General features: G+C 42.2%; 7 protein-coding genes and 1 non-coding gene across 8 annotated transcripts; 7 read left to right on the forward strand and 1 right to left on the reverse strand.

Annotated features, from left to right (window-relative positions):
• Positions 1–34: 34 nt before the first annotated feature.
• On the forward strand, positions 35–124 carry KLMA_R305. The gene is given in 2 exon segments: positions 35–69; positions 87–124. It is a non-coding gene; the product is annotated as a tRNA-Gly (tRNA).
• A 216-nt stretch (positions 125–340) lies between these two features.
• Positions 341–2,347, reverse strand: GSH1 (glutamate--cysteine ligase; the record flags this gene model as incomplete). The annotated part of the gene is made up of 1 exon (XM_022818650.1): positions 341–2,347. One exon carries the CDS (start codon positions 2,345–2,347, stop codon positions 341–343), a length of 2,007 nt encoding a protein of 668 aa, XP_022675296.1.
• Positions 2,348–3,124: 777 nt separating this feature from the next.
• On the forward strand, positions 3,125–4,801 carry LSB6 (1-phosphatidylinositol 4-kinase LSB6; the record flags this gene model as incomplete). Its single annotated transcript, XM_022818652.1, has 1 exon — positions 3,125–4,801. One exon carries the CDS (start codon positions 3,125–3,127, stop codon positions 4,799–4,801), a length of 1,677 nt encoding a protein of 558 aa, XP_022675297.1.
• Positions 4,802–5,198: 397 nt separating this feature from the next.
• CHS6 (Chs6p) lies at positions 5,199–7,352 on the forward strand (the record flags this gene model as incomplete). Its single annotated transcript, XM_022818653.1, has 1 exon — positions 5,199–7,352. One exon carries the CDS (start codon positions 5,199–5,201, stop codon positions 7,350–7,352), a length of 2,154 nt encoding a protein of 717 aa, XP_022675298.1.
• Positions 7,353–8,039: 687 nt separating this feature from the next.
• On the forward strand, positions 8,040–11,369 carry SAP185 (Sap185p; the record flags this gene model as incomplete). Its single annotated transcript, XM_022818654.1, has 1 exon — positions 8,040–11,369. One exon carries the CDS (start codon positions 8,040–8,042, stop codon positions 11,367–11,369), a length of 3,330 nt encoding a protein of 1,109 aa, XP_022675299.1.
• A 541-nt stretch (positions 11,370–11,910) lies between these two features.
• Positions 11,911–12,564, forward strand: PHS1 (enoyl-CoA hydratase PHS1; the record flags this gene model as incomplete). Its single annotated transcript, XM_022818655.1, has 1 exon — positions 11,911–12,564. One exon carries the CDS (start codon positions 11,911–11,913, stop codon positions 12,562–12,564), a length of 654 nt encoding a protein of 217 aa, XP_022675300.1.
• Positions 12,565–12,927: 363 nt separating this feature from the next.
• On the forward strand, positions 12,928–13,416 carry MRPL49 (mitochondrial 54S ribosomal protein bL21m; the record flags this gene model as incomplete). Its single annotated transcript, XM_022818656.1, has 1 exon — positions 12,928–13,416. One exon carries the CDS (start codon positions 12,928–12,930, stop codon positions 13,414–13,416), a length of 489 nt encoding a protein of 162 aa, XP_022675301.1.
• A 343-nt stretch (positions 13,417–13,759) lies between these two features.
• Positions 13,760–17,794, forward strand: BCK1 (mitogen-activated protein kinase kinase kinase BCK1; the record flags this gene model as incomplete). The annotated part of the gene is made up of 1 exon (XM_022818657.1): positions 13,760–17,794. One exon carries the CDS (start codon positions 13,760–13,762, stop codon positions 17,792–17,794), a length of 4,035 nt encoding a protein of 1,344 aa, XP_022675302.1.
• Positions 17,795–17,885: the final 91 nt, after the last annotated feature.

Below are 17,885 nucleotides of genomic sequence, written 5' to 3' on the forward strand. Positions count from 1 at the left end.
GGTGCGCAATGGAATCTTAGATGGCAAGTTCTTATTCCTCGTGGCCCAATGGTCACGGCGTCTGGCTACGATGTTAGCTACTTCTGCAACCAGAAGATTCCAGGTTCGAGTCCTGGCGGGGAAGAACTTTTTTTTGGGTTTATTTTTTTTCGTTTTTTTCCAAAGGAGGGAGTGGTAGAGTGAGCCAGACAGACAGTTAAACAGAATAAGTATATCTTCGAACTGAATTTGTTGTTATAGTACCACCACTAGGTACTTATATTTACGTCTTTTTATTTATTTATTTATTTATTTTGGGTTTTTGGTTTGTTCTGGAAACCAACCTTTTTCCTCTGATTGTTTACAGTATACTATTGTTTATCAAGTAGGTTGCGATCTCTTGGCCCAACAGAGCTGTCAATTCGCCCTTGGAATTGTCGTAGTGAGAAATTCTATAAGATAGATGCAATAGATCGTAGTTAATCTTCTTGGTGACGTTGGACGTATGATCGTATTCGGGATGGTTCAATACGTACGAACGGATGAAACTGGCTTCAGAGGGCAAGACGCCAGAGGCCCTGTCGCTAATCAGCTTCAAATAGTAATACAATCTGATGAGGTCAGCGTTGTCGCCGCTGTTGTGCAATAATTCCGTCCACGATTTCGACACCAAACCCTTATGCACGAGGATTGGGTTGATAAAGACGGAGAATATACCGTTGTGGGCGTTGTGGAAGATCTCATTGATGGTTAGAAGCTCTGTTTTGCCCTGAGTGTCGGCAAAGTCCGATTTCCAGTAGAACTTCTCCTTCAAAGTCGCATCACGACGGTGTGCAGTCTCCATGTTTTCCCATATCTCAGACATGTACATGTATGCATTGATCTTGTCGCTGAAAGTTAGTATTGATTCTATCACGAGGTATATGAAATTTGAGTACGCGGCGTTCTCAAAGTCGGTCAATTGAACTTCCATAGGCCTGAACTCCACTCTCCAACCAGGGGCCTTTTTGTTATTCGGGGTAGCATCCTGCGCTGGAACCTTGAACCGTAGCGATTGCCAGTTGGTACTTTGGATATTTTCAAAATGGTCCGTTTCTGTCATGTTATCTTGTTCAATTCTCTCTTCAAAGATGACCAGTGGGTCTCTGATGAAAAGATGTGCAAAATGGCGAGCCAGGTCCTTGTCCATTGGGTGAATATCGTTTGTGGTGAGTCTTTTGAACACTTTCTCGTTGATAGGCACCTCGGTATCGTTGAATTTCGCGTCGAAAAAGCCGTTCCCACCGAGGAAAAGGTCCACTACGCTGTACCTAGACTTGTTAATGCGTCTCACAGAAGGCACCTCTTCCGGGGCAATAGACCCATATCCATTGTTGTACTTGGGGAGCAAAGGCTCCTCGGACCTCTCGTACGGCGTACGGTCGTCCACGGCCCCGCTAATCACGTTCCAACGAACGTCCTGGTCAGCAAGGAAGCCCTTAAACACCGGCGAAGCCGCAGTAGCAGCCAAAAACACTGGCGCAAAGTTCGCCAACGTATCGTACAAGTAACGCGCCTTGTCTATATTGGGCGCCTGGAATGTCAGCTGCAAGCACGAACAACCCATCCCGAACCCCATCGAGTCCATGTAAATGTGTCCGGGCTTCGATGCCTTCGCAGACTCCAAATCCTCCGGCACAAACCAATCACGCTCGTAGATCGACTCGTCCCTTGGCGCAGTACGCGAGTCCTGGTACATGGGCACGTTGATGCACACTTTCTCGCCCCTCCTGGTCCGGATATTCGCCGTCAATGTAGGAAACCGCGCGTGCCTGTTGATAACCTCGTCTGGCAAAAACAGCGAACGGCTCGCAGAGTTCTTGTGGTCCCATGGATCCTTGAGATTCGTGAACCCATCACGACCCATACGCGGGAACACCGTCAACGACAATGGAACAACCTCATTCCCGCTCTTCCGGTTCAACTTCTGCAACTTCTCCTCCGCAACAACCCGTCTCGTACGCATGTTCTTCTCAACTTCAACACCCTCGTATAAATGGTACGGACGCGCAGGCGTCGCTTCCAGCATAAATCTCCCATACTCAGGATGGAAGTGCACGTTCAATCGCTCACATTCCTCGTGGTATTCCCGGTTCAACTGCTCAAGAATCTCGTCATGCTCAACACTCAAAACCACATTTTCCCCTGCCTCATCAAACTCACAAATCATATATTCAACCTCATCTCCCCAATACAACTCGTCATTATCACGACCCCCAGCCTTCCTGAACGACTGGATCAACTGTTCAATACCATTATCCCTCACATGCTCGTTATATTGCCGAGATTCAAGCCATGGCAGAGGTGTCCCCAATGACAACAACCCCATCTTTTCTTTCCTTTCCTTACAGATTTATCAACAACCGGCAAGAATTAATAATAAAAAAAAAATATCCACCGGCACTTCCAATACCTGTTTCAAGCGGTCCCACACGTCTTCACACCGCCTTCCACAGTCCCCTGCCCTCCTAAACCCAACCCTAACCCATCATCATTTACATATTCTACTTGCTATTTATCTGACTATTGAACTGAAAAGTTTTTTGACCATTTTTTCCAGGTGATGAGATGAGCAAGATACAGCACAGTGGGAGACACCAATTGTGGCTGCACTGGAAGAGGTGAGGTGGGCGTGGTTTGGGTTCAGGATCTGAGTATATAGGACGGATGGTTGTTATCGCTCGTTTGGGATGGTTTGGGGACCACTTTGGGAGTGTTATCCGGAGGTGGTGGTTGTGGTGGTGAGAAGTGTATAGTGTATAGTGGAAAATCTGTATAGTGTATAGTGGTTAGATGCCTGTATCGCTGACTAATGGGAGGGGGAGCCCTTGGTAAGCGATTGATTGCTGCAGCAATCAATCGCGATATATGTATGATTAGTTGGGTGGGCGGGGCTGTTTGCTAAGTGGTTGTTTGCTGGGCAGCAATGTGTGTGGGAGATCGACCTTTGGCTTCCACTTTCTTTCTGCGTTGTAAGCACCCTTATTCCTTTTCTGTATAGTCATCGGACCATTCTTATTAGTATTATCAATGAGTAAGTAAGTATTAAGAGTAAGAGTTGGCATTAGATACTGGGATTGGTGGTCGTGCAGGTGATCGATCGAGGATGACAGGAGGAGAGAGTTCTTCATTGCTACGGCCGGTTGCGTCGCGGAATACGTATGAATGGTTGAAGTACCAGGATGAGCCGCACTATGAGTATGGGACGGAACATTCGATGAACACGATAGACTCGATTGGACGGTGGACCAGCAGCCTGTGGAGCGATGCTGCGAGCCATGTGTCGCATGGGAGTAGTCACGGTGGAGTATCGCAAGGGTATGGGACGATTGATGGGAACAGTGGCCATTTAACGGCTAGTGCCGATGATTCCGGGGCACACAACAGACAGCAGCGGTTGAAGATCGAGTACTCAGTGTTTCAGCCGTCTATCAAGTCAGGTCCGATCCCAAAGCCATTGGATACCAAGCCGCATTTCGATACGGTGGTCGAGGACTGCATGGTTGCCATTGAGGTGCAGCATATCGAGCTGCAACGGATAAACGCAGGATCTTCTGGGTCGTACTTTGTGTTTGGGACTGAGAACAGCAAGGAGCCGAACGGGGTGTTCAAGCCCAAGGACGAGGAGCCGTATGGGCCGTTCTCGCCCAAGTGGACGAAATGGTTGCATCGGACTTTCTTCCCCTGTTTCTTTGGTAGATCGTGTTTGATACCGAACTTGGGGTACGTGTGCGAAGCTGCAGCAAGCTTGCTCGACAGCCGGTTGCGCATCGGACTTGTTCCGCACACCGAGGTGTTGTCGCTCAGCTCGACTCGATTTTACGACTACCGAAACCACTGGTTTTGCGGGTTCAAGCCACGGTTGCAGAACAAGATTGGGTCGTTCCAGTTGTTCGTGCACGAATATATGTCGGCAGATGAGTTCCTCAGCAAGTATCCGTTGCCCACTATGTTTCGAGACCATTTCAGCACGCATGGGAACCAGAACCCCGAGGGTTTCCATTGGAACAATTACACGCTGAAGCAGTTTCGGTTACAGTTGGAGAAGCTCATCATCTTGGACTATATCATGAGAAACACGGACAGGGGGCTCGACAACTGGATGGTGAAAGTGTACCAAAACGAGTCCAACGGCAAGTGGGAAGTGAAACTTGCGGCAATTGATAATGGACTTGCGTTCCCCTGGAAACATCCAGACGAATGGCGCTCTTTCCCCTACGGCTGGCTCTTTCTACCATTATCCATCTTGAACGTGCCCTTCTCAAACCAAACTAGAGAACACTTCCTTCCTATACTACTACATACCAAATGGTGGGAGGAAACGTATCGCGAATTCACGAGTCTCTTCGCAATGGACTCTGAGTTCAAAGCTAGCCTTTGGAAGAAACAATGGAGCGTTTTAAAGGGCCAGGCTTTTAATGTCGTGGAGACGTTAAAGGATCCCAGATGCGGACCGTTAGAACTCGTGAAAAGAACGCCTTGTCTCGTGGTAGACGGTCTCATGGAATACACTTTCTACCCAACTCAAGAAACTACGCTTTCGCATTCCCTTGCTGAGTCACTCCCAAAGCAGTCATCTCCGATGATAGTTGGAAGTATACCAAATCTCATCGATGAGCATAAACCGTCTCAGCCCAATAATCAAGACAATGATAATTCTAATTCTAATTCTAATCTTAACCCTATTGAAGAGCGCACCCCAACTCATCCGCAGAAAAAGACTGTCATAATAGAAAGACTACAGATATGTAATTCTAAGCAACCACTATTCACTTGGTGGTAAATTCCTACTTAATCTATGCACACATTTCCGTATTAATATACTATTTAAAAATTAGACTCGTAAAACCACTAATATACAAGACTCCGAGTTAGAATGCTGTCAAAATCCCAAGATATGTGCATCAACTAGAGACTACATGCCGGACTTTCCCTGGTTATTTCATTGTTTATAACTGTATCTATACCACATTATACACATAATATATGCAGAATATATATTAGTAGAAAAAAATAGGTAAAGGTAAAGGCTTAAACATTTTAAACAATATTGAAAGGTTGAGAAAGACAAGAATAAAGCTGATAAAAATTAAGCTGGAAACAAGGTCAATTGTGTAGTGAAAGAGATCTGACAGCTTGAAGGACTCAAAGGACTCGACGGAAGTATTAAAAGAGCAGACATGAACATGCTATGGAAAAGTAAGAAGAAAAAGTCCACTTCTCGCCCCGGATCTGTCGTTTTGACTGATCAAAACGGTGGTGCCATCTTTGATGATTTACCTGGTGAGAAGAAGCGGATGGATGACAATCCACGTATTATGGAGAGTCAGTTTGGTGAGAGTTTGGGATTGCGTATGAGTTCGCTTCGGAAGCTCTTGGCCAATGATACTGTAAGTCTTGGTTTCCCAGATTTAGTTCATGTGGCACATTATGATAAGTCGCGCAAGGATGAGATTGGAGAATACCATTACATCACTGGTATTGATTGTTCTTCTGAGGCAATGCCAATTGGGTATCTTAGTACGCTACGTTTAAGTCAGAATTGGGCTAACGAGACAATTTCTACGTTCTGTTGTTACAACTTGTTTTCCAAACTTGATCTGAGAATTAAGTTCGAGAACGAGAAAGCGTTCCAAGTGAGTGCCATTGAATGTTCATCTGGTACGCAGCATGTTCCTATGAGCGAGGTTCTGTGGAAGGAGACCTTCATCAGTGGTGTTATTCGAGCTATGATTTTCAATAAGGACAGAGAATGGAAGTTGCCCGGGATGGTTGAAGTTCCGGTTGGGATTGATAACGGGATTGGATCCGCACAATCAATAGTGAAGTCTTTCTGTGAGTTTATTCCACGGTACAAGGAGACTGGCACGGATCTCAGTCACAGTCCACATGTATCTCCCTTGAACAATTACTTGGTTGACGCGTTATTGTCGTTCCTTGCTATGACGCCAAGACTACACCATTACTGTATCTCGATTTTGGAAGAGTTCACGGAATCAGACCCCAAGCATGCTGTTTTGTATCAATTGGTGAAGTGTAAAGTCGCGTTCAAGTCCGAAAACTCCGACTTACTTACTGCGTCTTCAATCAACGCATTGGTGAACGGTTATTTTAAGGACGTTAGCAAGTTGAAAAAGTCACAATTGATAATGCTGACGGATTTGCTCAATCTACAAACTGAATTTTTGATAAAGAAATCAGACTACAACTTGGCATTACCTGTCGCGCTTTATGCCACCCAGCTGGTTCCAGACACGTTCAATTCATGGTACAACTTGGCAGATTGCTACATCCACTTGAAAGACTACGAATCTGCGTTGTTAGCTATCAACTCGGTGCCAAAATTATTGATAATGGATCCATGTAAAGATGCGTACTGGTCTGTCGGGTTCGATAAGTTATACTACAGGAAGCCTCAGGGTCAAGGCGCAACAAGCTCGCTAAGCTCTCATGAGTACAACTACGCTCTCACAAAACTGAGACCCGTTAAAGAAAAGGACATGAACGATATCGTGTTTGGAAAAATCATCATGCCAGCGAACAGCTATGGCTGTGTGAAATCGATCTTTGAAAACGCGTGTGCCCAAATTGGACCCGTATACGGACCAAAATCTAACAATCTCATAGACTTTGTCTCCAACGAAGAGATCGGCGCCGTCGCTTACACGGCTCTCTTAGAGAGAAACTCGCTGAAAAACAAGTTACCATGGTATATGCAGCAGATGTACCGCTTATTAATGAAAATCGTCAACCTGTTGGGTTGGAACGGTCTGTTGGAGCTCAGATCCTCCATCTTCGTCATGGAGAGCGAACACCTTGACTACCAAAAAAGAACCAACCCCTCGCTGAGAAAAAAACGTATGTGTGAAAAATGGCTAGATACCCTTTTCATGGAAGTCTACCAGGACTTGAAAGTATCGCTGAACTCCCCAGCTCTCAAGGACTCCAAGAGTAGCGGCCTCGAGTGGGAATTGCTGGGACTACTGCTCGTGAAAACCGCAAACTGGAACGAGGCCGTCGCATGTCTCAGAACAAGTATTATGGCCCGTTTTGACGTTGTAGCTGCGGACACTCTACTAGGTTTGTTCCTATCAGAAACCGGAAAGTTCCCCCTAACCATTGACGAGATCCTTTCGATCCTCTTGGGCAACTGCTCCTACCACTCGCGGTTCTACGACGCTTGTCAGTGGCAGAATCTCCAAGTGCTATACAAACTAAACGAGGAGTTCGGCACAGAAACGCTAAGAAACAGAATATACGCCCATCCAATGGCAGAAAAGGGCATCGTCACACTGATAGACAAATGTCTCGACTGGATCCAGCAGTTTGCCTAAAATATTCTGTTCTGCCTGCTTGCCTATACAGTATACAGTATATACAACACAAAAAAAGTGTGACTATACACTTATATCTAAACTATACAACAACCAGTAACGTGTAACAAATCCCATTCCAGAAACCAACCATTGTTAAAGCTCTCACAGTGCCCAGGGTCCTGGGCACTGGCTTCACCGGCTTCACCGGCTTCGTTGATACACACGTAGATCACTTAGTTCCCCAATACAGCGATGGACCCCGGGATGACGTTACCCTCCTCAAAACCCTGTATCGTTCAAAAAAAGTTTTTCCAACCATAAACACTACAAGCGGAAAGAATGAAATTGTATATAATTTGGGATATGATATATATACAAGTTAAGATAATGTACATGAATTTGCAAGAAACTGGAGTATTGTTGTAAAAAGGAGGGCTAACAGAGTGTTAACAGTAGCAGTAAGCGGGCTGTGTGAATTGGGACTTGATTACTGTTGGTCTGTTTTTTTCAGTGAATTAGCAAAGGGCCGAATCGGGCTTGTGGGAGCTGAATTAGATTAGGTAGAAGGCCAAATAGCAAGGTGTACTAATACGCAGAGAGAATAGGCATTTGAGATTTTGAATATAGGTATAGATACACAGGTGTGGAAGAAGGAAAGGATTTTAATATTTGTTGAGGTAAATAGATAGAATTGGAATTGATATTATGTCTGGATCGTTTTGGAAATTTGGACAGAATTATGCAAATGAAGCCCCATTAACGAAGCTTCTAAATAAGGCGTTCTTTAGGATACACGATGGGGATGATGGTAAGTCGAGCGGTAAGGCTGGTGTAAAACATAGGAGTGAGCTTGCGTCTGAGTCAGATAGCGATTGTATTAGTGGTGAAGATGATTATCTCAGTACTGGGGATGAAGCAAAACATGGTAAGAGTGATAGCGATGAGGATAATGATGATGATGAAGATAATGACGAGGGTAATGAGAGGCTGAGAGGTAACAGTAGTAAGAATGATGGTGAGCAAGGAGATGAGGATAATGGTGATGAAGATGATGATGATGATCAGGTTTCTATTTCAGAGAATAACTTTGAGTATAAGGATTATCGTCCAAATCTCGATATATTAGACGATCTCTTGGATGACGAGGAACTATATACTGAGTTAATGTGTTCCAATTTCAAACTTTTGGTCTTCTTCAGGTACCCCGAGGTGTTGGCGAAATTGGTGGATTATGTGACGAATGAGCACGTATTGGAACAGGTGGATGAGGGACAACAAGAAGAGGACGAGGACGAGGAGCACAAGCATGCGCAGATAGGATTGGGAGATAGAGCATCTGGCGTCGCTCAAACCTTCACTAACGTGGATGAATCAGAACAGGCTTTTGACTCTGAGACTAAGGAAGGGGATGATTACGATGATCACTATACGACCATTGCAAAGAATGGCGACAGCGACGATGAAGAGACCAACGCTGCATCATCCCAAAATCAAACACAGTTGGATGCCGGTGCAGATAATGCATCGGAATCATCTGCCGAGACCAGCATTACTCTACCACCAGAAAGCGAAGAGCAAGTCGAATCTAGAAGAGCGAGGATAGCGGCTGAAATTCTTTCAGCAGATGTGTGGACCATCTCATCTGCATTCATGGACAATGAAGATCTCTTGATCAAGTTGTGGAGTACTCTGGAACACCCTGCTCCACTTTCAATTATTGCATCCACCTATTTCATGAAAATCAACGAAAGATTATTGGATATGGACATTAATGGCATGATAAATTTCATTCTCAAGCAAGATAATATAGTTGATAGATTCATTGCTCACATTGATAATCCACCGTTAATGGACTTCCTTCTAAAAGTCATCTCGACAGATAAGCCAGATGCTCCTACCGACATCATTGCCTTGTTGAACAAACAGAATTTGATTTCAAAACTATTGGACTATCTATCAATGGATTACGATTCCTCTATCCAATCAGCTGCTGGAGATTTCTTAAAAGCCTTAATAACAATTAGCGCAAATTCAAATAATGAAATTGCATCCGCCATTGGACCTAATGAGTTAACTAGAGAACTTGTTTCTCCTGAAATGGTTGCTAAACTTGTCAAAATAATGCTACAAGGCGGTACTTCATTGAGTAATGGTGTTGGAATAGTGATAGAGTTGATCAGAAAGAATAACTCGGATTATGATTTTGTACAGGTGATGTACACTACGTTAGAAACACATCCGCCAACAGACCGCGATCCAGTTTATTTGGGTCATTTGGTAAGAGAATTTGCCACCCATATGGACAAATTCAACAAAATCTTGGTTGAAACAAAATTAGATCCACTCGAAACACCATTTGGTACCATTGAACCATTAGGATTCGAAAGATTTAAGATCTGCGAGTTGGTCGCAGAACTACTACATTGTTCGAACATGGGTTTGTTGAGTGAACCGTCTGGCGAAAGTATTGTTCGTGAGCGTGATCTAAAGAGAAAGGAAATTCTAAGGAGGATGGAACTTGATCAAAATGATATGCTTCAGACTAGAGATTCTGATGAGAACGATTCGCCATTAGAAAAAACGGAGAGTCCAGCAGATGAACTACAAAAAGACATGCAGAACCTTCATATAAAAAACGCAAATAATGCGGAAGGTACAGAGGATGTTGAAGATGTAGAAGATGTTGGGAATGTTGAAGATGTGGATGCCTCATCCGCTGATAGAGACGATTTGCATTCAGAAAGCTCTTCTGGCTCTGAAGTTACGGAAAAAACTTTGAGGGAAAACCCAGTTGTTGGTGATTTGTTGAAGATCTCCTTACAGGATAACAACATAATTACGACAATCCTTGGTATGTTTTTCAAATTTCCATGGAACAACTTCTTGCACAATGTTGTTTTTGATATTGTTCAACAAGTGTTCAACGGGCCATTGAAAACTGGATATAATAGATTTTTGTTGGCAGACTTGTTCTCGTCAGCTCATATCACAGAGGTTATTATGAACGGTGATAGAGACTGTGTTAACTATGAAAAGGAAACTGGCATAAGGTTAGGATATATGGGTCACCTAACCTTGATTGCTGAAGAAGTAGCAAAATTTGCTGCTTACATCGATGAAGCCAATGTTTCTTTCGATTGTCCAGTTGTTATGGAAGGATTAAACGAGCCAAAGTGGAAAGAATACTGTGATACCATCCTAACTGAAACAAGGGAAAAATACAGCTCTTTATTAGGAGAAGATGGCATTGAAGAAGGTGAGAATGAGGAAGCCGAAGATGAAATATACGATGAAGATTTGGGCAATGACGATGAAAAAAGGTTTCTGAACGTCAGTGAATCAATGCATTTTGATAACGACCAAGGTGATGGTGATGAGAATGCAGTTTTAGGTGGTGATAACTGCTTCGTTTATGAAGATTCCATGGGAAATAAGACGAAGATACAAGTCCATATGGATGAGAACGAGAAAGATGCGTCTTACACAGCTGATTTGAATAAGTTCAGCAACTACATGTCTAACCAAATCAAATCGGGGTTGAACATGGCAGACAGCGACGAAGAAGAAGAAGCTGAGGAAGAAGATGAGATTTGGAACGGACAATCATCAAATACCTTCCAACCACAAGTTCCTAATAAGGCATTCTTCAATAACTCCATGTTCCATTCTCACCAATTCGACTTGTCGCCTGATGATGAAGAAGACTATCTGGACCCTAATGATGATGGTCAATCATACGCGAAACCGAACCATCCCTTGTATTCGAGCATGTTATCCCCAGGTGGCATACCGTACAATGCTGGTGAAGACGACCTCAATGATCTAGATGTGAATGATGAAGATGACGACGATGAAGATGACGACGAAATTGATGAGGACATGGACGCTAACCGTCGCATGAGACGTCTGCATGATGAATACACATTGCATCGCACATCGAGTAACGACAAAATTGTATACAACGAAAGTGAAAAAGACAGTGCAGTCTTAGGCTTACCTTCCTTACAAAGATCTAACTCGTATGACACCGAATGAGGTGGAAGAGTGTTATTATCATGTTTGGTCGATTTGTGGCTCACCGAAGTATGCAATAAAATAATACCTACCAGTTTCACTCTTTTTGCGTGCGTGTGTGCCTGCAAGTGTTTTCCGTTTCCCCTCTTCTCTATTCTCTACACCTCTTTTATCTAATACACTTTGCAATATCAAAGTGGTGTAGTAGCATATCAGATAAGTCAGCAACGTATAACCCAAGTAATATTAAAAACTAATTTCGATATTTAACTAATATTAAGATATATGGCAATAGCCAGTCATATAGTAATAACAATAGAAGCAACAGCGTCTCCTAGCATTACATATCACAAAAAAATTCGCAATTCGACTTATTCTTATGTTTTTTCTGAGTTTTCCAACAGTTTTCTACAGTACTAGGCAGATTTATTAAAGAGCCCATATATATATATTTCAAGTTTCTTTAATATTTGGCTTCAAATACATTGTATTCCATTGTAAATAGAATAGAACCAAATACAATCGAAACAACCCAAGTGAACTTACAGCTCGCACGAACTCAATGGCATCTAAGAAAGCTTCTGTGTTTTCCTTTTTACCTCTCTATAACCTAGTCTCTGCGCTAGCTTGGGGATACGTTTTGTATCAAGTTATCGACGTATACCCTAAGATCGGCCAACCCGCGTTCTTCATCGCTACAAAGGACTTGGTCACTGCCGTTCAATGTGGTGCAATCGTTGAAGTTTTGAACTCCCTGTTCGGCATAGTTCGTGCCCCAATCGTCACAACAGCTGCACAAATCGCTTCCAGACTCCTAGTGGTCATCGGTATTTTCAAGTACTTACCTGAAGCTGAAAACGCCCACAAAATCTACTACGTCACACTCCTATCTGCCTGGAGTATTGCTGAAATTGTTAGATACATGTTCTACTTCTTCAATTTGGTATCTGAAGCTCCTAAATTGCTCGTCATATTGAGATACAATATGTTTTACGTTCTATATCCATTGGGTGTCGGCAGCGAATTGCTCATAGTCTACTCTGCATTGAACATAGCTGAAGCCAAATATAACACATACTACAAGTGGTTCCTAATTGCCGGTATGTTGGCATACATTCCAGGATTCCCAGTTCTATTCACACACATGGTTGCTCAAAGAAAGAAGGTCATGAGATCCTTAAGAGAGGGCAAGACTAAGACAACCAAAAAGGCATGAATGAACAGGAAACTTCCCCAAAAAGAAAGATCGGAGAATACACGCCTATATACATGTTATCAGTAGAAATACGTACCAGTATAGTTACAGCTATGTGCCTCGACCCCATTAATCGTTAACACCCTTTCATTGCCATACTTTCTTTGCTCTGCTTTGGTACTGCTGTTCTATATATGATTAATTTTAGTCACGTGATTCGCATTATTTCTCTCTTTTACACAGTCCAAAAATTTTTCGTTGATATTTCAAATACACAGAGCATCTAAACCAAAAGAAGAAGCTTGAAAGGTTCTGAATTGGGACTGTCAGCAAGTGTACAGTGTACTATATCGGACAATACTGCAGCAATACGTATCGACAACGATGCTTAGGAACTTTAGCCAACTTTTGGGACGCCCTTTGAGGCCATTAGCGGGCATTTCTACTTCTATTAAACCTTTGAACCTCGGTTTTGTTCGGAAGACACATTCTGAAGTTGAAAAGAAGAGCAGTAAAGTGGACTTGACACCTTTGAAACTAGCCAATGAACTATACGCTATATTCAGAATTCATAACAGGCCATACTTGGTGACAAAGGGAGACAAGGTGATTCTTCCATTCAAATTGAAACAAGCAGAAGTGGGAGATGTGCTGAATTTGAACGATGTGACCACGATTGGATCGCGTAACTTCAAGCTAGTAGACGAGCCTATCGACACTGAACTATATACACTCAAGGCTACTGTGGTGGAAAAGACGAAACGTCCACTAAGAGTGAGAGAAGTGACAAAGAGAAGAAACAGAAAGGTACGTCATGCAACGAATAAGGCTGATCTCACCGTCCTAAGAATATCCGAATTGAAGGTCAATTGAAGAGACCTCTCATACACGAATCCTGTAAATATATATGAATATATAAGAATTACTGCTCTAAGTGAAAAATATCAACCCTGAATCCGCAACGCATTCTGCAAATTTGCACTTTCCTGTTAACATGTACATTATTGTAGGTTTTTTTTGGCTATATATCCAGAATTTGTTAAGAAACAGTTATTATTATATATTTATATATTTGTTTAATGAATGTCACTATAAAAACAGGGACAAGAGAGAAGAAGGCAGGCTGGTTAAAAGGGTAAAGAAGGTGGCTTATCCAGGATATCCGGTGATCTTTTACTCCAGTATTATAGCTGCGTTTTGACGCTCCGCATTTGCTATGGCCTTTCTAAAGAAAAAGAGTACAAGTGGTGGCCATTCGCGATCAGGGTCAGCATCATCGATACTAAATAAACATGTTGATCCTGCTAACATAAGCGAGTTTTATCCCTCTGTTTCAGAGCACAAAACCGCAACGGGTCTCAAGAATGACTATACGCTTGATAGCAGTAGCAAGAGTTCGAGAAAATCGTCCGGTGGCAGTACTAATTCATTGACTTCAGAGAAGCTTTTATTCAATTGGGATGTCACTGACCCCAGTCAATGGACGATGCCCCGAATAATACAATGGTTCAGAAGCAATGATTTCAATGAACAGTGGATAAACTTCTTCAAAAGGAACAGCATTAGCGGGAACAAGTTCTTGAAGCTTCTCGCGTACGATAATTTCGCTCCTTACGAGAAGAATTTAACACACTCGAAGACATCCTGCTATGAACGATTCCAATACTTGTTGAAAAAAACTTTGGAGGAAAATGTCGTAAAGGGTAATAATAGAAATGGTAACCGCATAATAAACAACTCTAGGTCTTCCAGTGAATCGGCCAAAATAAATCAACGGCTTCCTAAATCCTTCTCCACACATATTCGAAGTACCTCTGAATCAGCGCTGTTAGGAAACAAGGCTGCCGATAGCGTAGCAGAACAACAACAAAACGGAGGTGACGCTAATGGACACAAAAAACATAATTCTAATGAGCACAATGTGCCGCTAAGGCATACTAAGACAAACAGTGCCAGTGCGTTATACAGAAGAAGTTTAATCAGCTTGAGAAATTCGTCTACGACAAAAGAACCAACGGTGAAAAATGATATTAAGATTACTATACCCCCACGTCCATTTTCCTCAATTGAAAATAATTCGAGTAAATCACCACCTGTTCCTGCGCCAGTTAGTCCATCGCATTCTGCTTACAGTGGTATTTTTAAAAGACAGCTGAAAAGTAGCTCTTCTGAATCTTCTCTGTTCAACGCAATATTTGGGCATGCTCCTCCAGAGGAATCCGTTGAAAACACCGAAACAACAACACCCAAAGTACAGGAAAATAAGAGGACATCTATTCCCCCTATGGCATATTCATCCCCACTGAAACTCAATCCGTATACTGCGGATGAAAAGGCAACTCTGTGGGACAAAATAAAACGTAAAGGGCCTCCTACGGAAGAGTCTCCAACATATACCAGCTCCAACCCAATAATAGAAGAAGGTAGGGAATCGTCTACCCCTTCGCCAAATACTGTGCAAATTTCTGAAGATATGTATCCTAAGAAAGCTTCAAATTCTACGGCACTATTTATTTTGATTACAAAGGACAACTCTACATTCAGTCCATTCAACATAAGGCCATTTTTGCAAAAAGATGTTCATGAATTTAAGCGTGCTCTAGCACTAGCATTAGGAATAACACATCTTAATTTCACAGTTCATCTTACAGATTTTGGAGCAGAATATGGAAGCAAAATTCCAGATAATCTGCTTGAGATGCTTCAAAAAGTCTCATTTCATAACGTGCCAAAGAAACTCTATATCAAGGACATGGAAAAGATTGTACCTACCAGGGCTAGAACGGAAACCCTCAATAGTCAACATTCTGTGGCTGCCAGCTCCATTAGCAAATCTTCGGTGAAATCAGGTGCTAGTAATACAAGTACCGGTGAAGGTTCTTCTTCAGATCTAACATCAATAGACGACCAGAGTTCGTCTCATCGTAGGACATATCCTCATACCCCAAGTCATTACTACGATAACAACGCCTCGTCAGAGGCAGATTATTGGTCTTTCAAAGATGCAACCCCAGAACTCGCACCTGATCCTGTTCCTGCTATTTTGCCAAAGAGTAGACCCAGCATTAAGCTTAACAGTGCTGCAGTAAATACAAGTAGCTCTCAAAAGAGTACGTTTCGGATTATTCGTAAAGCAAGTGATACTGATATTGATTTCAATAAACGACGTGAATCCCCCTATGCTAGAGTACCAGAATTAGCACCTAAAAGAAAAGCACCAAAGCCTCCTATTAGTTCAAGTACCTCTACAGTCAATATACCTACAACCACTAATGAACAATCACCACAGACTGAGATTCCTTCTACGACAAAACTAGAACTGAATTCAGATAGCTTGAAACTGAAGAAAAAGCAAAGACCACCTCCCCCAATAACAACATATTTGAACACAAGACTTTCAGTTTCATCATCATCATCTAAAGATCAAGAAGATTTAAAAGTGTCGCCTGTACAACCTTTTACTCCAGCTTCAACTCAAGTTATGATTCCTCAACCATATAAGGGTGCCCTTGAAACATTAAAAACTCGGAAATCGAGTTCGGACTTAGCTGTGAGACCCAGAATGTCGATGAAACGCTTTAGCAGATCGAATTCATCTGTTAATAGAAATGTACTTTCATCTTCTCGCCAGTCCATTAACCGTACCAACTCAAAGACATTAATCAATTCATCTACAGCAGCCGATGTCTTTGATGAAAATGAGATATCATTTGCAGATGCACCAGGACTATCAGATTCAGACGATCATTCGATGTCCTCAGACGAAATTATATGGTCGAAAAATGAGAAATCTTCGCCTAAAAACGATGTGCCAGAATTCAGTTTCAATGGTGAGGAGTCTGTTGATATGGTTGGTTCCGATACAACGCAAGTTTCAACTGGTGAAAACACAAATACTCTAACTCCAAAAAAGATGGCTTTGAGACCTTCGCCGGATGTCGTTTATCAAAATTTGGAGAAGTTTTTCCCAGATGCAGATTTAGATAATCCTATTCTCGAAGGATTAACACCCCCTTCATCGCCTAATGTAGAGAAATCACCTTCAAATTCAAAAGAGTTTGGTGTAGCGAAAGCTAAACAGGAACAAAATCCACCATTTCTTTCAACTAGAGAAGATAGCTCGCAATTTTTAACACCTGTGTCAACACTGAAACCACCCAGAAGAACCAAAACCATCAGAATAATTGCCCAGGAGGCTAGTGAAGCGAGGAAAAATGATGTCTCAATGAAATTGAAGAGAAAGAACACTAAAATGTGGGGTACTAAAGTAGTTGAAATTACAGACAAAAGAACCATTTCTATTAATAAGGCCCGAAATTCTAAAGGCGAATATAAAGAATTCGCATGGATTAAGGGTGAAATTATTGGCAAAGGTTCTTTTGGCGCAGTTTACTTGGCTTTGAATGTCACTACTGGAGAAATGATGGCTGTGAAACAAGTCACTGTCCCCCAATTCAGTTCACAAGATGAATCAGTTATTAGCATGGTTGAAGCTCTAAAATCAGAAGTGTCAACATTGAAAGATTTAAATCATCTCAACATTGTACAGTACCTCGGTTTTGAAGAAAAGGAAGGGATCTACAGTTTATTTTTGGAATATGTTGCCGGTGGCTCTGTCGGCTCTCTTATTAGGATGTATGGAAGGTTCGATGATCAATTAATAAGACATCTTACCGTTCAAGTATTAAGAGGTTTAGCTTATTTGCATTCAACAGGGATTCTTCATCGAGATATGAAGGCAGACAATCTATTACTAGATAACGATGGAGTCTGCAAGATTAGTGATTTTGGTATTTCTCGGAAATCTAACAATATCTATTCGAATTCAGATATGACAATGAGAGGTACAGTTTTTTGGATGGCGCCAGAGATGGTGGATACTGCCCATGGATACAGTGCTAAAGTAGATATATGGTCTCTCGGATGTGTTGTATTGGAAATGTATGCTGGTAAGAGACCGTGGTCAAATTTCGAAGTTGTTGCTGCTATGTTCCAGATAGGGAAATCTAAGACTGCGCCTCCTATACCTGACGATACAAAAGACTTAATATCAGCAAGTGGTAAAAACTTTTTAGACATGTGTTTCGAAATAAACCCGGAGAAAAGACCTACCGCTGATTTCTTAGTGAGTCACCCCTTCTGTAAAACAGATCCGTCATTCGATTTTTCTAAAACTAAACTAGCCCAATTCATCAGGTCAAATGATAAACTAAACAACAGTAAGTTACGTATCAGCTCACAAGAGTTATGAAGCTTGGATTTATTGAGTGTCTTGTTATATACATACGTATTATGCTCTAAAACTTCTTTTAATATTTATGAATAAAAGTAACTTTTTAGTT

This window comes from Kluyveromyces marxianus, chromosome 3, assembly GCF_001417885.1.
Source record: "Kluyveromyces marxianus DMKU3-1042 DNA, complete genome, chromosome 3".
NCBI lineage: Eukaryota > Fungi > Ascomycota > Saccharomycetes > Saccharomycetales > Saccharomycetaceae > Kluyveromyces > Kluyveromyces marxianus.